Source organism: Zingiber officinale, chromosome 4B, assembly GCF_018446385.1.
Source record: "Zingiber officinale cultivar Zhangliang chromosome 4B, Zo_v1.1, whole genome shotgun sequence".
In the NCBI taxonomy this organism is placed as follows: domain Eukaryota; kingdom Viridiplantae; phylum Streptophyta; class Magnoliopsida; order Zingiberales; family Zingiberaceae; genus Zingiber; species Zingiber officinale.
Window position 1 is genome coordinate 134,641,292 of NC_055993.1, and position 25,108 is coordinate 134,666,399.

At 35.9% G+C, this 25,108-nt stretch overlaps 2 protein-coding genes across 3 annotated transcripts in view; one reads left to right on the plus strand and one right to left on the minus strand.

The window, feature by feature from the left end:
* On the plus strand, window positions 1-2,591 carry LOC121976881. The gene has a single exon (XM_042529276.1). The coding sequence runs from the start codon at window positions 73-75 to the stop codon at window positions 2,266-2,268; it is 2,196 nt and encodes a 731-aa protein (XP_042385210.1). The 5' UTR covers window positions 1-72; the 3' UTR covers window positions 2,269-2,591.
* A 229-nt stretch (window positions 2,592-2,820) lies between these two features.
* Window positions 2,821-25,108, minus strand: part of LOC121976882 (probable pre-mRNA-splicing factor ATP-dependent RNA helicase DEAH9) — a 42,434-nt gene continuing 20,146 nt past the window's right edge. Inside the window, exons 11-23 of one of the 2 annotated variants that reach the window (XM_042529278.1) lie at window positions 21,303-21,349; window positions 21,113-21,196; window positions 20,994-21,047; window positions 15,289-15,389; window positions 13,687-13,777; window positions 12,970-13,134; window positions 12,801-12,890; window positions 12,661-12,732; window positions 9,359-9,457; window positions 9,147-9,230; window positions 5,389-5,442; window positions 4,918-4,997; window positions 2,821-3,364 (exon numbers count right to left, since the gene is read on the minus strand). In XM_042529278.1, coding sequence (XP_042385212.1) covers window positions 3,217-3,364; window positions 4,918-4,997; window positions 5,389-5,442; window positions 9,147-9,230; window positions 9,359-9,457; window positions 12,661-12,732; window positions 12,801-12,890; window positions 12,970-13,134; window positions 13,687-13,777; window positions 15,289-15,389; window positions 20,994-21,047; window positions 21,113-21,196; window positions 21,303-21,349 — 1,169 coding nt within the window. In that variant the 3' untranslated portion in view covers window positions 2,821-3,216. Of the gene's footprint in view, window positions 3,365-4,917; window positions 4,998-5,388; window positions 5,443-9,146; window positions 9,234-9,358; window positions 9,458-12,660; window positions 12,733-12,800; window positions 12,891-12,969; window positions 13,135-13,686; window positions 13,778-15,288; window positions 15,390-20,993; window positions 21,048-21,112; window positions 21,197-21,302; window positions 21,350-25,108 lie in introns of both variants that reach the window. The other variant, XM_042529277.1, reaches the window with a different exon arrangement.

Here is a 25,108-nt window from a genome sequence, read left to right on the forward strand (position 1 = left end):
TGGTGAAGCGACGGAGACGCAGAAGACAAACCCTGGCAGCTCCTACTGCCTGCCTCATCTCCTCCTTCAACGATGGCGGACGCCGAGCCTCAACTGCCCAACCTCATCCACCTCCCCGATCTCCCTCTCGACCTTCCCGATTCGTCCCAGCAAGACCTACCCGATCCGCCTCCACCGCCAAACTCCGAGGCGGCGACGGAACCGGCGCGCGATCCTCAAGCCACCTCAGAAGAAGATGCCACCATTCCCCGAACCCCCGACGTCGTCGTCCCCGATCCCCAGGCGGAGGCAGCAGCACCGGCACCGGCACCCTCCCTACGCTCGCCCAAGCTCCGCCGAAAGACCTCTTTCAAGCGCAAAAAGCCTCTTTCCTTCAAGCAGCGAGCCGCGGCCAAGAAGAAGCTCGCGCTTCTGACCGACGCCTTCCGCCCCGTCCCTTTCTCCCCTGGACAAGCTCTGGCCAACCTCAATCTCGCCGCCCACGAGGCTCTCTTCCACGCCCTCGGCCTTTGGGACTTCGCTCATCTCCCGTTCGATCAGAACGTCCGTTCCGACCTGCTCATACCCCTCATCGCCAACTACCACCCCGCCAAGCGCTGCAGCTTCGTCTGCGACCTACGCGTCTCAGTTAGCCGTCCGGATCTGGCGCGTGCCCTGATGCTCCCCGTCAAGAAGGACAAATCTGGCCTCCCTGAGCCTGGCGCTGCGGGCAACAACCAGGACTTGTTCTCCATGGAGGAGTCGATTTCCGCCATTATGGACTTCATGTCGGCCTTCCTCCTTTTCCAATTCCAGGATGATGCGTGCATACTGCCCACTGAGGTCGTGACAGCGCACCGGATGGTGAAGGAAGGACTGCCGCACAAGGTCGATTGGGCTGGGTTGTTGTGGATGTTGGTGGAGAAGGAGTTGCTGGAGGCCCCCAACTCAGGGTTTTGCCACTACGCCTCGCATCTCCAGTGCTTGATAAAATACCAGCAACCCAGATTGCTCGTAGAATCTGAATCCAAGCTCGAGCCTGTTCCTGAAGTTGAGGTTGAAGTTGAAAACTCCGCGGATGAAGGAATGGAAGAAGAAGATGATAATGATGATGATGCTGAAGATGTCACTGAGGATGCTGCTGCAAGGGTTAGAAGCTCAGATCATTTTGGGGCTGTCGGTGAAGAAAAGTGTGGACCTGGGTTATCTCTAGGACTGGGTGGGGATTCCTCCACCGTGGAGGGGTTTGAAGAGTTCAAGGAAGGAAAGGAGCAACAGATAGAGGGGGAAAATCATGGCGGAACAGAGCATTGCTTGAGGCTTTGCAATTCAGCCAGCGCAGGAAGTATGGAGTTCGAAAATTTATGTAATGGAGATGAGGAAGGAAGGAGAGAAGAGGGGGCTGGTGAAGATTTCTCAGCAAAATATGATTACCTGGATAGGTTGGGTTCTTTTGATAGGCTAACATCAACAGATCTCCTTCAAGTTGTTGATCCCGTTGGTGAATTCTTGACAATGAGGAGCGATGGGCATAAGAACATGCCTCTAAACCACGATAACGATAGGCCTTACTTTTCTGTTGATAATGGCAAAAGAAAAATTAGTGAGATAGATGACGACGAGGAAGATGAGGAGGAAGACACTCAGACATTCACGCAGAGTAATCAGCAAAAAAGGGCGAGGAGCGGCATAATGTGGGAGAGCCCCCCATCAGAAGTTGATTCTGTACTGGAGCAAATCCAATTGTATGCGGGAAAAGCTAGACTTCTTGCTGCAGAAAAAGAGCAAGCATCCATCAATGCCCATTTACAGTTGCAGTATTTGAATGAGATGCTTCAGCAGAAGGATAGGGTTATCCAATCCTTGGAGAAAACAAGGGTGGAAGAGCAACAAAAGTGGCATATGGAGGCTTGCCGTTACGAGCACGAGCTCAATTTGTTAGGTAACTTAGTGATCGGTTACAAGAGGGCATTGAATGAAACACGCAGAGCCTTTGTGGAATATAGAAAGAAGTACCCTCAGGGCGATGAGCCTCTCTACAAGGATGTTGCTGCATCCGGTGGTTTGGTTCTGAGCACCAATGAGTTGGAGAGGGAACGTTTGGGGAGGGAAAATGAACTTCGGTGTGTCGCGGCAAACTTAGTTGATAGTTTTGAGAAGGAATGGATGCTTAAGCTCGAACATTCTGCCTCATCACTTTCCATTCTGTTCGGGAGGATGATGGAACTTGAAGGAAAGATCAAGCTGTTGAAGGAAAGGTTCGCGAAACCTGTGACATCAGATGCTTAAGTACTCGGAGAAGCACAACCCTTGATGACCCTTCCATCAAACTGCCTCAATTTAGTGGTGTTATTACTATGAATATTGCTTTAGTAGTTCTGTAGCCATTTTGACTGTTGATTGTGTGATTCTAAATTAATCTGATGATTATATGTGCGAACCAAGCGACAGCTTCTTTGTACATGTATTTATGAACTTCTGCTGTACTAGTTAATCCAACTTTTGCCTAGGTCTAAAAAATCCATGTAGTATCAGGATAAACACGATTTTTGTGTATCAACGTCTGTTGCTTTACTTGAGCATTTTAGCATGCCTGTTAATGTGACAAGCTAGATGTCTTTCTGTTACCATACAGATGTTTAATCATTTAATCTGCAATATATAAAGGGTTTATGCTATTATTATTATTATTATTATTATTATTATTAAGAATAATACAACAAAGCAGTATCCCACATACTGATGTGGGTGACTCTTCTGTGAGTACTTTTAGGTAGCTAAGATAATCCATGTGTTGCTCGGCTTCATCATGTTTCTTCAACATTCTCAAATTTAAAAATATTTTACAAAATAGGAGACAATAAATTTAAGATTTCAAATGTATTACAAGAAAATTCACGGTGACAACTAGTTATATTCAAATGTGAAAAAAGGCATCTAAATAAAAAAAACCGTCAAATATACATGCAAAATATACTTGTATGTATAAAAGTTATCAATATGTATCTTCTCTCTCTCTTCTTTCTTTTCATTCTGTGGGGAGATGACTTCGCTTTCTCATGGTACACAATTTTAGCTAAGCCTTCATTTCCTTGATAGAGTGGTATCATTGAAACTACAGTTGGAACTTTAAACAACTAATGCCCCAAAGATTTCTGATTGGTTTCATCGCATGTCTCTCATGTCTGTTTGTTGCATCTCGGCTTCACAAGATCCAAAAAGCTTATCGTCTTACTATCAGTAAAGGGCAAGGTTTGGTGAACGCGTCTGGTAGAAATGTGGTGCAGCTTCAATAAGCCAGGATGGATCAATTGCAATAACATTGCGCATATAATGCTTGTCGGTTGACACAAGGGAATGATAGACCACCCACTTAGGGTTAACCCTGTAAATGAAAAACATCAAGATAAAAATGTTTGGTATCTTGAAGAAAAGGGGCAAGTGAAAAAAGAAAAAAAAGAACAATATAGAACACTGAAAGCATATTTATTCTTTGCCATAAAAATTTGAAATATTAAAGGTTGAAAGAAGAAACATTCCAAAAAATTATGGTGTTTGCAAAGATAGCACACGGTTCATAATGGGGTGGACAAAATTAAACTGATATTCGACCAACAAGTATGTTTTCTTAACAGTTTCTGTACCTAGAATGAGAATTAAACAGCTGCATTGCAGTCGAGCTTCTCAATAAAAATATAACACGCATAATCTAGGATTAACTTGATAATCACAAGAGAATGTCCACCATACATGGCAAGTATCATTTCATCCCAGAATTTTGAACTATAGGAGTGATCAGTAAATATGCATTTCAACTTTCCAGAACCAAAAAAAAAAACAATCATATAAAACTGGACATTACCAGCGAGAAGAACAGACTTAACTACTGTATTATTAATAAATTAATATCAATTACAATAATACATAAGTTATGTTTATTTTCTAAACAAACTATAAGTTATCCTATAGAGGAGAGAAACACTATTTCCTTATTTCTTGAGAACAAAATATCAAAAATACTGATATCTAAAATCTCAACATTTGAGAAAACATTTCTCTAAGAAAAAAGCTAATTTGGAATATTTTCTATGCAGCATTAGTCATAGAAGCATTGTTTAAAAAAATAATCTATGTGCATAACTGCATATACATTCACATTGCATTGCTTCACTGCATTGTATATGTCTGCAAATACATATGTAATCATTCACATATTTGATTAATCATAAAATTAGCTCACCTAATTATTTGATTAGAGATTTCAAGAAAATATGAAAGAAAGAGATACCTGGATTGAAATGAATATGATATGTAGAAATATAAATGACCTAGAATTAATAAAATGAGTCACTTAAATTTGGTTTGGCATACATCTAAGTACTTAATTTGTGAAGCTAATGAGGAACCTTAATGAAGGACTCAAAACTACTCTATACATTGTAATAGAAAATACAAACAAAAGAATCACAACTTGGTTCAGACAATAGAAATTTGGCTGCTAGGAGGAATTCAAAGAGATTAAATTTACTTGAAGAAAGATTAAACAATTTGCATATTAAATCTTCTAACATCTTCATAGGTACTATATATTTTGCTGGTTTATAATCTCAGAACTTAGACTTTGTATACATTTTTTTATTCTTTGAAATGAGCCAATAAACACATAAATAGGGGAAATGAACCCAGTAACTGTGGCAAAATAGCCAGCCTCTACCACCTTGGAGGTGGTGGGCATTTACATTTTGTTATTTTCTAGGAGGTAGATCTATGCTATTTTTACAAAAAAAATTTACTTTTAGTATGTTAAATAATTTTTAAATAATTTCTGCATAAAGATCTGCATAATTTTCATACAACATAAGTAGTATGCTGTAGTCACATATAGCTGCAGAAAACATATGCAAAATTTAGCAGTTTAAGATAATTTGACCCACTAACCTGAACAGTACAGAGGAAGGATGAATGTATACTTCTTGAGAACTTCTAATTGTCTTGTACAATCCATTGTGGCTGTATTCCTACAAGAGAAAATCAAGTTACTGAAATATGATGTTGCAAACAAGTGCTCGATGATGAAGGAAAACTCTTGGTGGTTAGGAACATGGGACAAACTTCCAAAATGTAAACTTAAAACTATTAATGGGATAAAGAAACAAAGAAGAAAATAAAGGAATAAAATACATAAGATAATGGGACACACCTTGCAGTAAACATAGTGTTAATATAGAATCTATAATTCATATCAGGCCAGTTAGAAATACTTTTAACAGTGGAACCCTTCACACAAGGTCCTAGCAGCAGAAAAACAAAATATAGCTTTTTCTTACGTATAATTAATGTATTGTTTGGTGTCCAATTTCTTATCTTGGTGTCTCATATAACTAATGTAGATGTAGCTTGTAGGCATACCTCCATGTAGCATGAATTTGCAAAGAACCCGGCAATTATGGCTTTTCTTAGAATCTGCAGTTAAAAGAAGTTGATTTAATCATCATATTGCAAATACATTTCACTATCTTAATTTTGAGGTTACAGTTTATCACTAGAATTATGAAGCCCAAAAAACACATGGAACATGGAAACGGTGTTACTGAGTTAATGTGGGTATCAATTAACCCTGATGCATTTATATGTAAGTAGAAGAATCCACATGGAACAAGGAAACAGTGTTACTGAGTTAAGGTGGATATCAGTTAACCCTAATACATTTATATCTAAGTAGAAGAATCCACATGGAACAAGGAAACGGTGTAATGTGGGTATCAGTTAACCCTAATACATTTATATCTATGTAGAAGAATCCAAAAGGAAAATCCCTTTTGAAGTTAAAAGATTGTCCATAGAGTAATATTGGTTGAATATCAAAGCATAACTATAAGTATTTAATCAATTACAATGTGGCTATTGTATAGAGTGACTCAACTTTCAAAAAATTTGTTGGATTCTGATTTTATCATATTTAAAATTTCACATTTTAAATCAAATTTTTCCAAATTTTTAGACAATAAAGCAACTTGAAACGAACCAACAAATTAGATTTTAGGGGTTGAATTGAAGTTGGGTTGGGTTTAGATGCAACCCATTGCAGACATGATGATTAGGGCCATTTGGGTCCCATCCAGGTTTGGGATAATTTGTTTTAATCACTTTGGATTGGATTAGTGGAGTTTTCATGGAGTGGACTTATTCTCTCTCCACACACTTTTTCTCAACAAATCGCTTCTCTCCCTTTGTGTGTGGCACCACTACCATGCCTTGTGTGTCCTTCGACAACCCTTTCTTTATTTCTCTCTCACTCTCTTGCTATTCCCCTCTCTCCCTTACCACTACTTACATGAGCTGCCACTGCTCGGTGCCAAGAAGGATTGACGCAGATGTTGGCCATCTCTCCCTTCTTTTCCTTCTCCCTTGTTCTCTCTCCTTCCCCCTTTCTGCATCGATGCTCCACTCACTGGTTGCCACTTGGGCACCCTGGCGTTGACACTGTTGTTTGGAGCTAGGCAAGCCACTATCCTCTCTACTTACTCTCTCTCCCTTTCCTATTCCCTGTGTCACACCACCCTTATGCTCTCTTGAAGTCATGCGTGTTCTAGCATCATCACCCAACAATAATGTGCACCCCAACATTGTAAATTTACTCCTGCACACTCTGATTTCAGCGAATTTGGTGAGGATTTTGCGAGTAATTTCTTTTGTTAGTCTCAGAATGATTACCTATTTTGGACTAATACTTAGGTACTATTTAGATTGGGTCAAGTGTTTCATATTATTGAAGCATCTATTTTGTTTCTTCGATCTAGGAGAATTGCAAGGTAAGAGCTTAGTGTTATATCTCTGTTATGAGATTTTTTTTTAATGCTTATGCTAGTATACTTTATTTTGGTATTTTTTTTTTTAAATTTTAGGAAGGGAGATTAAGGAATGTTCGTTAGTAATGAAGGTTGAGTTCTTAAATTTAGATTGAACTAGGATAATTAGACTAGGACTGGATCATTAACCTTGTAATTCCTAGATGTTGTGTTATAATCTTGTTTAGTTTATTTTGAGCCTTTCTAAGTTGTTCATATCCTAGTAATAATAGATACTGGTCCAGAGGAGCACATAGACTTTATAGGGTATCAGATCTTTACTTGATATATATTTAAGGTGGGTAAATTTACCCTTGGATTCACTTATATATTCTTTATGCATGAAAACAACTATGTAGTTGTGGGTAAATTTACCCTTGAATTCACTTAACAAGATGAGTTCTAAAAGAAACTAAACGATTGGAAGATAAATAAATGATTATTTTCTTTCTATATAGATGTGGGTGATCATGTTAGGGATTATCATGAGAAGAGATTGTTTTGAAAAAGATAAAATTAATATTCTGATTGCTCTTCAGTTGAAAAAGAATGATGATGTTGATAAAAGGTGAATGTGAAAGTAGAATGATACTACTTTAATATGAACTTTGATTGTTGTTATTCCTTTCGACTTTAAGTTAAAATATCAAATTCAAGCACATCCTTTATGTTTACCCATTTTGAAATTTATGCTTACTTTGTGAATTTCTGAGACCTCCAGGTGCATGTGTTATTTATGCAGTCATCCTACTAGTCATGTTTCTTTTAGAAGTATGCATTTTAGTTAGATTTGATATTGAATTTTGTAATGACACCATTGTAGATCATGTGCAGTGAGTAAAGATTGCTTCTAAGCGTGCCTACTCAGGCAAGGCATGATAAAATTTGTCTCCTCAAGAAGTGGCTTCTTATTTTGATCCATTTACCGGTCTCATCCACGAGCCCAATCTCATGTATATAATAGGAGCAATTCCCTCAATGTTCTAGATGGTCTCAGTGCCAGTTTTCTAGATAAAAGGAAATATAAAGCTCAAACAGTAGTTGAGAAACAGAAAATACCATTGTTTAAATTTTTGGAGTCCAGAATGAAAATAGTAATGGCACTAGTGGTGAAGCACTGGTGAGACTGGAGATGATGTTGAGGATGCATTGGGTGCAGGTGAAATATATTTTTTGTTATATTCAGCTTCTTTTGTTCCAAAATTTTGTTATATCTTTTGCCTATGTATCGGGCTCTCATAGGCATTAGACTTTAGATTTATACTATTTGGAGCTAAATAAGCCAATATAAAGTATTATTGGATTTAAACATTTAAATTTGTCTTGCACTCTCTGACACGTGAAACCACCATCATAGCCAGAGCCTAAAACTCAGACATGGAGCAGTACCCTAAATCTTACATAAAACTATACAGTCCAGACTTAGGCTGTATCTAACTATATGTATATATCATATTATTCCCATCTTGGTAAGGTGGCCAAGTGATTAGGTTGTATTTTTGCTACATTGGAGGTTAGCAGTTAAAATTTCACCCATGGCCTTGGTGTTTTCCATTATTTACATAATTAATTTAAGAGGTCAAAGGGCAACAGTTCATTGGCTATGAGCGACCTGACATGGCCAATGAGAGCCATTAATGAGAATATGGACCTCAATTGGGTATTTTCAATACCTATCTTAATGGAGCATTAATGAAAACTAGGGCTCATTCTAAGGAACGAACTGAATACAAGTCAGGATTTAATGCCTTCATCTAGAATTTTCAGGCCTTGGCATTTTTATTTTTTCACAAACATTTGTTAAACAGAGCAACAACATAAACTAGGAATGAAAAATAAAGAAATAAGCAACCTGATGCCTAGGTGCCAATCATCATTCATGGCCAATCCAAGAGTTGTTTTGGCCAGTCATTGTCGCTAACAAATCAAAGTGATTCAGGTCAGTATGATTCTACATCAGTCTGTATGTTATCAATGTTATATAATTTATATTACGAAACAACTGGTCAAAGCCAGTATAGTCAATGTTTTCAAATTGGAAATGGTAATGCATTTTTGAAAGAAAAAAAAATCAAGTATGGATGTGCCCAACCTACATGGCAAGCCTAATGCAGCACATGCAGAGCCATCGACATGACTCAATACCTTAAACCCAACCCAACCCCAAGGGTTGGAGTAGGCAACCATGCTCTTAGGGGGTGCTAGCGCTGCCCATTTGATAACTCTATCTATGCTTTACCAATTCAAAATAAAAGCTGAACCAAAAACATAAAGTGTGAACCACAAAAATTGGACAAAGTGAACAGAGAAGTGAAATGCCTGTGTATCTTGCTCGCATGATTTGAGCGCTAAACCAAATCGTCTCAACAAGCGGCAGAGTTGTTCCTTGACATCCACAACCTTCTTCTAGAAATTTTTTGCAGTAAACCAATCAAATTATATAAATTACCAAAATGCAATCCAAAAAACTACCAATAAAGAGTGTTGATGAAGAGAGAAACACCAGACTCGTATAAATTTAGGAGACTCACCATAGCGTGGTAGTTAACATAGTTTTTGTAACACCACTGTGATGATTTTCCTGAGTTAATGAATCCTTTATAGACATTAAGAAATGTAATATGATCTCCCTGTAAAAAGGAATGAACTATCTTAAACAGGAATTAGAGTGACATAACAGAGAAACTGTATATTCAACAACAGAATATTCCAATCCAATTTAAGAAAACATTCTATGAGGCATATAATGGGCATTAAACAATACAAAGTATCAACAATGTGAGAGTTCGATTTAGTCTCTTTTTTCATTAACAGTGTTCTAAAAAGTAGCCACCTAAACCACCTAGGTGGCCCACCTAAGCGATTTGGACAGGGACCGCTTTGCTTATCCAACATGCAGCCCCCTCGGCTGGATCGTCCAAAAAGCAGCCTAGGCATCTGAAAAGGAAGCCCAAGTCATCCGACTCAGCGGACATAACAATGCGACAGTGCAATCTAAGAGGACAATTAGGCAGGTTCAATTTAAAGAGAAATACGATCCATTTGAAAAAGAAAATTAATTCACTTGAATGAATACAAATCAAAACCCTGAATCCCAACTGACACCTCAACTTGTATGCAGCTCTTCTTCCCCCATTCGGCGCTCCTCTCACAATGAACTGCAGTATGATGGTCCAAATAAATTCCAGCCACCTTTCCTCTTCCTTCTCCTTTGATAGGTGTCTTCTCCATCTTCTCTTCTATAGTTCTACCAATTTGTCATTCATTACTTTAGTACCAATTTCCTTAGTGAGTGATGCGGTGAATAGGGAAGGGCCTTCCAGTGGAGCCCAGAGGGTAAACAAGCCAGTATAGGTGTCGGTCAAGGTCCAAGATGGGTCAAAATGCCGAGTAGCTGGCCTAGTGGGGCCTCCTTCTCCTGATCGGGTAACCGACCAGACAGGCTCTCTAAGGGCCCAACTCTGTCAGACCCATCTTCTCCCGATCAGTTCTGCCAATCGGAAAGGGTCCCACTCCCGGCTCCACCAGACCCGTCTTCTCCCGATCGGTGGAACCAATCGGATAGGCTCTCTAGAGGCCCCACTCCCAGTTCTGTTGGACCCGTACAGGACTCTGCTCCCCATTCTCTCTCGATCGACTCTTTGCCAATCGGACTCGCGATAATATCTCACACTAGCTTGCGGGGTCGTCCTTGGAACTTTACGCCCTCCTCGGGGAATATCGTTGCAACCCATTTAGGCCTCATAAAAGAGTAGATTCTCTGCAGGGGCCCATCTTCTAGTTAACAGCCCAATAGGCCTCCCGGTCGGTGAGCCCATCTCACCATTAATACAGCATGTGGACTTCTTAGAAAGGAAGAGAATCGTATCCGTGTACAGATATGCAGCATACCCTCTCCATACTTGCGATGACTACCGAATACAATGTAAGCATGGTGATGGGGCAAGTTGTCTGACAGCAAGATAATGCATCGTTAAATGCGGAGATTGTGAGGGGCATTATAAAAGGGGACCTCCGCTGGTGCAAGTACGCGTGCACATCCACATATTTGCTCTTATTTTCTTCCATTTTTGTGTCACCATTGTTTTCTGACTTGATCGTCGGAGTAGCTGCATCAGGGAACCCCTGGCATGCTTACTAACGATTTCATTCCTCCCTTTGCTACTGTCCACAAGCAATTCCCAAAGTTCTTCCGTTAGGTCAACTTTCACGTCACATCACTCGCAGTCCCGCTCTCCACCGCTTCGAGACAGAATCAGCGAGAATCACTTGTTTGCTTGTCAACTTATTTTGATTGATTAATGTAATTGTTAGAGATACATGTTAGCCATTTTGAATATTAGTATCAATTTATTTTTTATAAGTACTTATTGACTGTCTCTGTCATAATATCCCACATACTGTGTAGGTACTATGTAATGCCTAAAACTGCTTTTGAGAACTTTAGTCATCAACAAAAAACACGCCGCTACAAGTTGCTATACACATTTTTCTGCATTGTGTAAAAGATCATTAAAACATGTACCAAACCAGGCTTCTATTTGTAGTCCAGTGAGCATAGCATATATCTCTGATAAAAAAAACTAGTATTTAACAATTTGACTGATCTCATCATCTTATTACGGTGAAATATCAGAGTTTGTCCCATCAGTTATTTTACAATGAAGTTCATGAAGATACAATGAGATAGTTACAATGATCTCATCATCTAATTGTCTTAAAATAAAAAAGATTTCTCATTTTACACTCTAAATTAATATTACATAATAAGAGACAAGTAAAATCAGTAGCATTCTTGCATCTTCAAGAAATCATTTCCCTTAATACCTGGCAGATGAAAGTATATGGATGGTAACTTTGGCATCAAACCATCCATATGACAACCAAGACCAGAAAACTTATATGATTGGAATTTGGATAAAATTTAATTGTACATAAAACATAATTCATAAATGAGCTAACATAGACTGCAGTAGCGAGTCAATCTCATGATCATTTTTTTGGCCCTTTTGAAAATTATTTTAATCAATGTTTTAAAGAAAATTTCTCAAATGGTACGCTTAAAGTTGAAAAATTCCCAATCTTGACCAATCAAATCAATAATAAAGAAAATCCAACAGAAACAATTTTTTATCTGAATAACTATTTTAAGCCACGATTTTTTCTGAGGCATTTTACTTTGCTTCCAATGTTTTCTAATTTTTCAGCACACAATTTAATATTATATCTTCTCCCAAACTTTTGAAAGATGATAGCATCTTATCTCAAGACGAGGTAATAGTCGATGAATCAATCTGGACAAGGGTTGCCAATGATTTTTTTTCCCGCGCAATCATCATGTATGTTGTTCACTAGTTGAATTTGATTGTCAATAGGCATATAATATTTTTGCTTCTTCAAGAGTCAAATGATGAATTAATTTAAGGTTCCCACCTATATGTATGCTCCTGAAACTCAAACAACAAAACACCGTAACAGATTGCCTACTAGTTTACAAATTTTACTAAATATGTCCATTTTTAAATTAATTCCCTCATCTATTATGTGATTCTGAACCTCAATTATACTATGCAGGGTGCGGAAGCCACTGTGAACCTGTTACTGAGAACAAAACACGTTCAATAATAAGAGTTGAATACTAATTAACAAGAACAGAACATCATGGGGGGTCCCAGCAAAGAGACATCTTAAATTTCTAAAATAGGTGACATCATGAAAATGATGGAAAGTGACAAGAAAATGGCAATATTAATAGAGAAAAAGATTTAAAACAAAAGGAATTAACATATCAACTTTAATCTTATTAACCATACTAGAATTAAACAATAGGAACCTCTGCAGCAGCAAAACGTAGCTTCACTTCGTCAGATGCTTTCTGCGCTCCCCTCCCAGAAACCCAAATGGACTGCAAATACAATAGATATTAAGTGGTTTAAGAGACATTAATTTAATTGTAAAGCAGCAAATATTCACCTGAACAGAAAGAGAAGCAGCTATAGTTGTCATCTCCTCAGAACAACCCAAGTCACATGCTGATAATACCATTTTGGATACCATAGGATCCTGTAATTTGAGGTATGAATATCAAGGATAGGATATATACATTAGCAGAATCATTCATGTTAATGGGATATGAGAATACCATTGGAACCTCAGCTATCTGATAACCAATTGGTGATGTGAGTTTGACATCATCATCAACAATACTGAGAGAGTATAAAACTTCAAGAGCCCGCACCATGGCCTCTGGTGGTGGAGAAGCTAGCCAATCAAAGCCCAATATATTATCTATGCCCAATGCCTTTAACTGCAAGTTGGAAGAGAATAGCTTATTTTAAAATATGAGATTATAGACAAACATTATATTAAATTGCTAATCAAACCAAGCAGATGAGATAACAAAAATGGATGCTCATGTATTATTCTTAGCTTCTTACATTATAATGGGAGGTAAATTAAACATGATAGTCAAACCAACTACTAGCCATTTGTGACTATTTCATACATTTTTCACATTAAATACAATCCTATACTCTTCAAGTAATGGAATTAGGATTACTATCTTCATTAATTACCATTGTAGACCATTTTGAATTTCAAGATTTTGAAAAGATGTCTTTACAAAATCTTTGAAAATATTGACTAAGGGAAATGGATAGTTACAAAGTTAGAAGCTTCCACAATATTGAATCAAAGACTAAAATAGAGATCAGAAGAAGAGCTGTCACTGAGTACAAGGTTATTATTTCTACAAGTGATTAACCTAATGGAATGGAAATATGAAAAACTACTATCACACAAGAAGAAGATTCACCATGGTTTAGATTTTTTTTAAGAAACGCGTGAATAACTTAAATACCTGTATCACACAAGAGACTAGGTTTGACCTTTGCATTTCTGGAATTCCATCCGCAGCCATTTCCTTCAAAAAGTAATCTTCTGTATATAGCCTGTTAGAAATGACAAAAATAAATAAATAAAACCAGCAGCACTGTAAACATGGGGTGATTAAATCAGCATAGTGCAACAGAATATATTTGTTGTGAGTAGGTTAAATCTACCAGAACTTTTCTTAGCAGAACTTGAACAGTGCAAGTTATTTTTCTAGACAAAAGAATGCTAGAATTGTAAGTCACTGCTTCATCAGAAACACTAATGCAGATAGGATAAAAGGTAGTGACCTATGCTAAGGTGTTTGATCAATGAGGTCGGCATGAGCAGGTGGGTGAGGTGGAATAGGAATATTATTTCCTTTGCTCAAGCACGCTAGGTAAAGCTGTAACAAACCAGCAACCAACTCCCTTTATGCCAGCTGAAGAACATCAGCCAATGTTACTTCAGATAAAGAAAAAAGAAAGAAAGAACAAAATTGAGTTCTGAAACAAGAGCTTGAAGATGAGTTATGAAGTTGGTTTGGACTGGTGATCTTCGACTAATAAAAGAACCTCCATCACCTTGAGTTACAATAGGCGGAAAGCAAAGGGACACAGAAGACCTATAGAATATTACCAAGTTAGAAGATTGACACTGACACTACGTTAGGTGGGATTATTCTACATACAACCTTTGTAGCCCCTCTCTGCTTATACATAGGTATTACTAAGGAATCTGAACTATGGAATATTGTAAATACAACCCTACACCTTATATATTTACATATAAGCCTCAAATAAGCCCATAACAAAACCAATGATGCTATAGATTCGCACAATTTGCACCCTGAAACTTCTACCACTTAAAGAAAAGGTTAATACTCCTCAATAGATACATTAACAGTGAATCAAGATTTATGTATCATAAGAATACAACATGACGAATTTCCTGGGATGAAATTCTATTTAAGGAAATGATCATATGTAATGATCAGCAGCAAACAAAATAAGATGGAGAAAACAGATTCTGGAAGATTAAGAAACCTAGTTCCTTGAATCCTGCCGGAAAAGATTCCACAATAAATCTGATAAACAGCAAACACTACTGAAAGAAGATAGCAGAAGATAAATTTGGAAATTCAGAAATAAATCCAATATCTGGAAACATACAAAAGAGATCAGACTTGAAAGAACAGCAGATCCAACAGAGAAAACTAAAAAATCCAGCTTCTTTGCAAGGTAGATCGTGAATCTGTGAGGAACGCACCAGACATTGAATAGGTGGCTGAAAATTGTGAATCACTAGCAGAAATTGTTAGAAGTTGTACATTGAACACAAATTGAGCACGTGAAATCTACAGGTTAAATGCAAAACTGAGAAGAAATCTGTGGCTGCAAATTGAAAGAAATCTGCAACCAAGATTTGAAATGATGCAAATAAGCAAATAAGGCATATTATAGAAACTCCATCTAAATGCATCAACTTCTATGATAAATTATACAAATATAGAATATATTGTTTAGTTGTTTAGATTTTTAATTGAATTAAGATTCAGGATGGTAAAAAAATTGGAGTGCTTGTGTTTTACCTAAAGCATTTTCCAGGTCGTACTCTTCCAGCTCGACCTGCTCTCTGCCGTGCAGAAGCTTTAGATATTGGTGCCACCACCAAGCTCTCAATGTCAGAAACCTAATAAGAAGCATGTCAGAACAAATCTCAAATAATGAAGTTTATTTTCTCAATGAAGCCAAATAAGTACCAATCAATTCTTAGACTTGGAAATGTGCATTTCTCAAACAAAAAAAAAAAAAAAAAACACTGCCCAATTGAATACATTTGGAAAATGAATTGATAAAATAATGGAACATTATAAACCAATCATTAGAACAAATATGAGGTGATAATTAGCACAGATCAAGCATTGGAAATCTTGCATAGATTTAGAAAGTTGTGAACTCGGTGATGGAGGTGGAAAAGCAAATAGAATATATTATACTGTTTCAACTGCTGCAATACATTGACATCATTGGCAATACATGAATGATATCAACAATAACAAAATGCTTTGATGGCACGAGTGTATACCATTGTATCAAACATAATTAATTATGTTTATACTTTCATGAGGTAACATGGTACAGGCATACAAAAATCTGGTCCAACAATATATTTAGGAATACATCGCCAATTACTATCAGATGTGAATCCAAATTGCCACATCCTCCATATTTAAAGTAGCTATATTCCTTATCCTTAATTGACTCAAAATAAGCACATGTGGTTTTACTAGAAAATGTATCTCAAATTCTCAATTGACATTATTGCTCAGCTCTTTCTCCAGTAACAAACCCTATATCCTTTTTCAAACATACTGAGATATTATTAATATTATTAACTTTGCAGAAACAAAGAAAGATGCAATTTGGTGCGTGCCTATGGTATATCTAAATTTGCTTGTTTTTTCCACCCAAATTAAGATTTGGAATGGAGTATCACCTAATGCCTTTATTTCTTGGATTATTATAAAAATATTGCCTTGATACGAAGGCCTGTTTTAATATGAACACAATACCAATTCGCATCAATTGTTGTACACTATACAACTTATTCCTAATTTCAACTTTTGTGGGGCCTCCTATTGAGTCAAAGTGAATAGTTGGAGAGACTACGACTACATAGTCCGTTGTTGTTGCAACCATGGTATAAAATACTAAGTTGTGCACAAAATTTGCGATTCCGCCTGCCGACTGACACAGCATGAGTTTGCAACCGCAAGGCCATTGTGACCTTGCGAGGTCATGGAATTTTTTTCCTTCTTTTTTTTTTCATTTCTATTTTTATTTTTTAATACAGTTAATTTTAATTCCTTTCCCTCTCTTAAGTTTTTTTCCTTCCATCTGTTAATTCTTTTTCCTCCATCATCGTTAATTTTTTTCCCTCCTCCATCTGTCTATGAGGGTAAACAGAGAGAACAAACCTTTTACGGATGGTTAAATTTTTTTCCTCCATCCACCCACAAGATAAACAGTGGAAAATAAATCTCTTAAAGGATATTAATTTTTTTTTCCCTCATTCATCTATCCACAAGGTAAAGAGAGAGAAAAAAAACATTTTAAGATGGAGCAACCAGATTGTCAGGAAATTTTTTAAAAATAAATATAATATAATTTCTAATCTTATAAAATATATTACTGCGATTGAAATTATTGTATATATAAATTTGATTTAATTTTAAACTGATCAAAATAAATTCAAATTAAATTCAGTCTCAACCTACTTGATCCTACATGTCTACTTGGTGGATTTCAGTTAACCCTAATTCGACTATTACTCAATAAGCATCAGACAATTTACAAGATAATATCAAAACTTGAATTCAATATTTAATATCTAAAATATAACTCAATAGCAAGCATCTATAACAATCAAATATTAATGAAAAATAATAATTAATATATTTAGATTTAAAAAGTACTAAAAATGTATCGACATTTCACAATACGGTATTGAAATCGTATAAAACTAAACTTCTTCACAGCTCAAAATTTTAAACTTTAGTTACAACTATTATCAATTCTAATACTACTAAGCCTACTATTGTTGTTGCAATTGAAACTGTAGGCCGAGAGTCATTTTACACCCTCTAACGGCAATCACCCATTTTGTGTCTTGGTTACTTATAATAAAGTAAATGCAATGGATTCACCATGGGTAGGTCTTGAGTGGAGGGTGCAATTGAATGACCACGGGCAAAGGCAATGGCAATGGATTTACCATGGAAGAACATAATTTGACGCCTTCATCCTTAAGTTACTTTGCACACAATCTAGGAAATCGCCAGCAAGAAAAGAAGAGACAAGGTGCGTGATGTCGCATGTTATCCAGACAAGATAACCAAGGGGTTTGGCAACTAAGAGGTTGGGAAAGATCTACATGAAAGTAGATCAAACAACTAAACAACTAGTGAAGACTTGCACAATCACATAGCATGCATCATCAAGAAATGAAGGTCTCAAAAAGCAGAGGCATTGTTGCTGGGTATGGCTCAAACTAAACACGAATTGATCTTAAGAAAACTTTAGAAGTCAAATCTCGATAAACTTGATCTCCAAAGATGGCTTCTCGGAGTTGTGGGGATCACACTTGCAGTCGAATGACCATGCAGTTATGTGTTAAGTTCTTCAGCGGCTGTATCGAGAAAAACTAAAGGCAACCCACAAGTGGCAATGTGAAGTCACAACTATGGCAAATCTAAGGCAAATCATTAAGAGTTTAAGGAGGATAAATTTAATGTAGTAGAGAAAAACATATGGATGGGGAGTAAGGGAGAGATGAAGCATTGGTCGACCAAAAACTATAGCAAAGTTGATGAATTTTAGTAAAGCTGATGTGGAGTAATATCATGATTGGAAATCGCATACCGTGTTGAGCAAAATGGTTGAAATGTATCAACCGATAAACTACTAAAATAGGATATTACTTGGCACAAGAAATGTCTCATGTGACATTGTGTCAATCATATCGATGAGTATATTTTCATGTAAACAATCGACACCCATTGGCATACTAAAAATACAGATTTAAAGGAATTGAAATAATATTGTTAATTTTTTATAGTTTGTCTCCATAAAAGATAATGTCAAAAAGTATCATTTTAAGATAGAAAACAAAGTTTAAATTTAAGAATACAACTATCTAATCTTTTTCTTTGTTTCCTTCCTCCTTCCACCGCTAATTTTCTACCGGCACCACAGATCAGAATGTTGACATAATACTAAAATACTATCATTCCAACCAAAGATTGAAACTTTGGTAGGGTTAAGATTTTGAACTTTAGACTTTGAACATGCAAAGTTGTTGGACGTGCAAAGAGGAATTATAATAAAAAGATGAATTAGTGTAAAGGGGACGACAAAGAATCAAAAGCCAAATTAATAACTCAACCTTGATATCAAATGAAACATGAAATCGTTCTGATACCAAATTGATGAAGTACCAACTCAAAACAAACCCATACTGAGAATTGATATCAAATTGACAATATGTAGGGGCAATTATCACACACACAAATGAGAGGATCTCATATAGAGATTAAACAAAGAGAATTTTATTACTTTAATAAGAAAATAGATTAAAAACTACACCTATTTTATAGATTGACGAAATAAACAAATATAAATTAAACTTCAATCAAAACTACTTAAACCCTAGAATAAACAAGTACCAACTTTACACTCTTCGTTAAAAAACTTATTCTCCTAAAAAGGAGATGTTACCAAAATAAGCTCTTATAAAATTTAAAACTCCTTACAACTATATTCTTATTCTTATAGTAAACCATGCCACGATTACAAGAAGGGGTCCCTCATGCCATTCATCAACCTAGGCCATGACCTCTATCAATAAGAACAACTCATACACCCAACATTCCCTATTTAGTATAAGGAAAAAGGGAGTTTCCATGCTGAAACAAAGAGAAAAAAACAAAAGAATGATCATTATGACCCTAAAATAGCCAACTCCTTGTTCTACGGCGTATTGTTGCAAAACCAAAAAAAAAAAAAATCTCTGTCCTCAACATTGAAAACATGTTCTAACACCAGTCAAATTGTCAAAACTCAACTGCCAAACATTAGTTCATGTGGTGAAGGAAAAGGTAATACAAAACACAACTAACATGAGCATGCAAAATATAGTATAACAAGATCGAAGCATAATAAATAAATAACTAGATTGTAATTTATAGAACAAAAATTGTTTAAAAGTACAAGCTGAAATTTAAAGACATCAACTAATGTCATGGTGAAATAACTATTTGTCAAAAGAATGAAACAGGGCATGTCATGTTGACCATTTCAATTCATATGAATAAAAGACTATGTTGCATGGATACAGGTACGGGTATCATATCGGACACGACACAGATACGGCGATACGGAAAATTTTAAAAATATAAGACATGATACGGCTAGGATACGGCCATTATTAAAAAAATATAAAAATATTATATATATATATAGTATTAAAAATTAAAAATCCTAGAATAGAAAACCATATAACATCAATCATAATATTCATTACAAACAAAAAGTAAACATGACAAAATATAAAATACCAAATCCATCTTAAACAAGTTAAAAAAATCAAACATCCAGCAACTGGTGATATCAAATCATATTTCAGAAATTCTGAGCAGTGATATCAAAAGAAAAAACAAAACAGTAAACTTGCCAAAAACTGGAGAGTGGAGGGCAGAGGTGGGAAAGGGAAGCAGCAGGTCCAGCGGCACAAAGGGAAGCAACAGCAGGCAGCAAGTCCGGCGGCGCAAACAGCAGCAAGAAACAGCAGGTTCGCCGGAGGTGGGAGGCAGGCCGGCGTCCAGTGGGCGACGGTAGTTTGTCCTTTGTCGACGGCAGAAACAAAAAGAGGCTGCCCTTTTGTTTGTTCGGCAGAAGAAGGAGAAGGTGTTTGTTCGGCAAAAGGAGAATGGGAAAGACTCGGGAGAAGAAAGAAAGGATTTAGGATTTTTTAGGCTAAATTTATTTTTATTTATTAATTAGTTCTCAGAAATTTAATGTTTTTTAATTTAACCTTGAATTTTTTATTTTTTTTACAACTGAGCCCAAAAGTATCCGAAAACGTGTCTCATCCGTGTCCTTGCCGTATCCGACTAGTCAATCTTTTAACAAGTTAATGACACGGTTTTTGTCGTATCTGACACGCGTATTTGTGTGCCATGTCTGTGTCGTGTCCGTGTCCAACACTTCAAAAAAAAAAAAATTTGGAGTGTCCATGCTACATAGATAAAAGACAATAATATGAACAGTTTTATGAATGTGAGATAACATCCTATATATTATTTTTATGAGTCAGCATTAATGTACTCCATTACCAATACTCTTTTATTAAATAAGATACTTTTGTGCTTTTATAGTTTAGGATGTAAAAATTATTCCATATAAGGCAAGGAATTTCTAAAAATCAATTTTACTCTCTTTTATATGACCTCATGGTTCATTACAAAGATTAAAGATACTAATCACAATTTGACAACAATGCTTGAGATAGCTCAAGTTCATCCAATGAATAAGAGAAACGCGTAAGAAAATCAAATTCACATGAGAAATGTAAATTTGCAAATGTGGATGTTAGAGTGGCCTAATTACTTATTTAAGTTATATTCTACCAATTGCAATTGTTCCTTATTCCCATATATTCACCCTTCTACCAATTGCAATTGTTTCTACTCACAGTTTCATCAAAAATCATGCATAAGAAATTAAAAATATCTACCGGATTGTAAAATCGTTGCTTAGAGAATCCACTATCCACAACGTATACAACACCCTGCATGAACAAGCGAAGAAAGTCAAGCCAACATTCTATGAAATAAAAGAAGAATATGATGGTACCTCTAGAGTCAATGAAGTCTCTGCAATATTAGTTGATATAACAACTTTCCTTTTCCCCCTCGGAGTAGGAGCAAAAACAAGGTCCTAAATGCAAGATTAATGTCATATTGATGATCTCCAGGGTTAGAAGTGCTTATTCATATAAGCTGGTTTTCTGAATAATTTATAATAGTTGATATCCAATAATTACCTGGTCAACACGTGAAAGCCCCGAAAATAGTGGCAAAATCAACAACCCTAGGCACGGCTAAACTTGAATTAATAAAGTAGGTAAATACACTTAAAAATTTCCAAACAAAAAAGAGGCAAGCATTGCATTATTAACTGCAAGCACAAAAGTATCCCACTATTTTTCTTGGGAAACATCATTTACATAGAGGATAACAAGAAGTAAACATTGCTGTTAGTACTTAAATAGCAAAGTTTCCTTGATCATTGGATACATTAGTGGAACAGATAACATCAACTAGTCAACTATTGCTCTCATCAATAGCAAATCAAGTAATTGGTTTAAATCTAGAAGAGGTTGCAAGTCAAGGAAACCTGCTCTCCCCTTTTCTCTTCAGCTGACAAGTCATACAAATCTTTGATGCTTGTCCGAAAAACTAATGTTGCCAAGGGATTAGCCACGACATGGGTGACAAAAGGATCAAATGGTTTCAGCATTCTGTAATTTGTTGATGATACCATGCTTGTTGCATCACTAAGGAGAAAGAACTACAACACATGAAAATAATTCTGCTTGTCTTCATTTCTTTTAGTCAACCAAGCATCAACTTTAATAAACCTTCATTGACTTGTTTATGAAGGAACATAAATGGTGCAAAAGAGGAATCAATGTTATTTCTTTGAATTCTAACTTCGAGTTGTTTAGTAATTATTCTAATTTAGTTTGTTATTTTTCAGCTTGATAAATAAACATTATTAGCATCGAATCCATAACAAACAAGTGTCAGTCTTATGTATTTTTCAGCTTGATAAATAAAAATTGTTTATTAATGTTTGTGTGCGGTTCTTTTTCTCTAATATGAACATTTATTCCTTTGCTTTCCATTTCATCCTAATTTCTGAACGATCTAAGAGTTAAAATTGGTATTGTAGCAATGGATATCAGAGCATTCTTGCCCTACATCAATTGGTATCAGAGTGGATTCCTATAGTGCTTGATGCTTGGCCTTCCTTTATATTGCTTCACCATCCATCCACCACCTCTTTTGCACCGTGTTATACATCATATCAGGTCGCAGCAATCACCACTGAAGTGGTAGAACCTGGGAAAGAGTCGCTGCTGACTCCACCTCATCATTTCCAGCCCTCTTTTCTACAATCCATCACTGCCTTCTTCTGCTTCATCAAGCTCCCATTGTTGTTCTGCTAGGATAGACGCTTCTTGACAACTTGCTTCCTCACGACCTCCACCTGGATTTGCTTGCTACAAGAACACCACGCAAATCCTATATATCAAAGCCTCTGCTGTCTTCTTCCGCTTCCATGTGCCACCACCAGAAAAACTAAGCACCAGCAGTCTGAACACCCTGCCTATGGGGATAACACAGACCATTCTGCCAAAGCTCCTGGAAGGGCATCAGATTTATTGCAAGACATAATCTTCTTATTACAACTTCAACATCAAACTAATATAAATGAAATTTCTTTTCTAAAAATTACTTTTGTTTAATTTGTTAGAGTGTTTAAATTGTATTTAATTAATTTTTCTCATTTATAGCATATCATTTTATATCGAAAAATACAAGATAAGCTTAATGATTTCTTATTTAGTTTGATTGTCATCAATAACCTATGCATAAACTTAAGATAATTTAGTTTGATCATAGTTGTCAAAAGCGCGAGGTGCAAAAAAGCACTCAAGGGTCTTGGGGCATAAAGTTTTGAGCGCAAAGCGAAGCGCACGCTTTATGGAAAAAAGCGTAATAAACAAAAGGACTATTATATCTATGAAAATGTCTTTGAAAATCCAAATGATCATAAACAAAATATTCTTTAATGAAGCGGTAGATTAATCAAAAGTCTTTGAAAATGCTATAATTCATATAAATATATAAAATTGTTAAAATATAAATTAGATTTATATAAATTAATAAAAAAATTTATAATTTTTTTATTTTAAATATATTTTATTTGGATAATTTAATTAGGATGTATGAGAGCCTATTCGAACTATTTCATTTAAGTTGGTAGTTGATTAAATTAATCAAATGCATATAACTAAGTTGACTTAGATTGTCCACACTAACCGCGGAACCGCGGGCATTGCGACGCCTCCGATAGCTCCATACGCGTCCCATGACGCTTCCGACGGCGTTGGACGCATCCCGCGACGCTTCCGCTTTTGCGTGAAGCACGCGCTTCAAAGACCTTGTGGGCTTCCAAGGTTTCTGTAGTGCAAGGCTTGCACCTCACTTTGCTTCATGCTTAAGCGAGCGAAGCACTTGCTTTTAACAACTATGAGTTTGATTGTCAAAAAATACAAGATAACATATGCATAATTTTGTTTACTTGCACCTTAATTTTCATTATCATCCATCATGATTTTGTCAGTAACCTTAATTTGTCGAATTATGGTATTTTTCTAATCATCACTATTTGTCAATAAATGTAGATTGGTTGACGAGAGAAATGACCCAACTTCCACCAAATCCATGATAGATGAGAGACAAACCCAATTATCCTTCGAAAGTCCTGACAATTACAACTGATCATCAAAATAATCATCTACACTTGTAACTCCATGAATTACATGCATACTCATACAAAGTCAAATTATCCCATGTTCAGATATGAGCCAATTTATTTCCATGAGATCAGCATAAGCCTAAATAGGACATTCTTATGTTTGATAGACAATTAGATTTATAGATTAATTAGTTAACATTGAAAAATATTTTTAATCGATTAAATGAGATTAAATGAGCATAATTTTCCAATAATAAATTTGCTGCTCTATTAGCAAAGTGTCTGATACCACCATTATATGACGCACGCAAGACTCGTCATTTATTGACATAAAATGAAAGCAATGATGGAAAAATATATAATCTTCCTTCACTGGATTCAGAAAAATCTTCTATCTTAACCTTAGAAAATCTTGCGAAGATATGACTTTAAAGTAGCCCTAATGACTTAACCATAGAAAACTCCCTAGTAACTTAGACCTTAAAAAGATCCTCTAATAGCATATTAGAAGGTCCCTTTGATAAGACCATTAAATCCCTTAATGATGCAACATTAGTACAATAATCTATAGACTTAAGCCTTTTAGAGAATCATCAACATGTCCTGAATTTGAATTTAAGCTGACAAATTCTAAGTGTTCATATTTTCTAAAGAAGCCAAAAAGGAAATTGAATAACACGAACACCATAATCTAAAATACAAGACAAATTTTAAAATTTGGTAAATCAATTAAAATTCTCATTAGCATATGTACTTTTCTAGTTATGCATGACTCAAAAGCTCATGTACTTTTCTATATTTACTATTTGCCACTATACTGACAGTTCTCATTTTGAATTTATAAATTTAAATTGTCTCATTTCATATACTTTTAGAGCATTCATGTCTAATTTATTAAACTATATTGAGAGCAAACGTTGATTATGATACTAGTTTATTTACCTATCCTCGCATGTCAACTGTCATATATTTCGGCAGATTGTTTAGAAACGCATAATAAAGATTATCATGCTTCATACCTAGTTGGCCTATGTAATTTCCTAAAGGGAATGTGTCTCTTCTATTCTCGAGACAGTATTCTGCCTGGATTGCTGCGGAAGTACATAATGGAATAATGCTTCTCTCTTAGAAGAATGCTTTGAAAGTTTGAATTATGCCTTTATTGAGATAGATTTCTATTCTGAGTCAAAACCTTTCTAGAACTCTATGTATTCATGTATTTAAGCTTTATATGAATACATCATGGTGGGTTGAATAACATACAGCATTTCAAAAAATGATCAGTATAATACCAAAACAAAT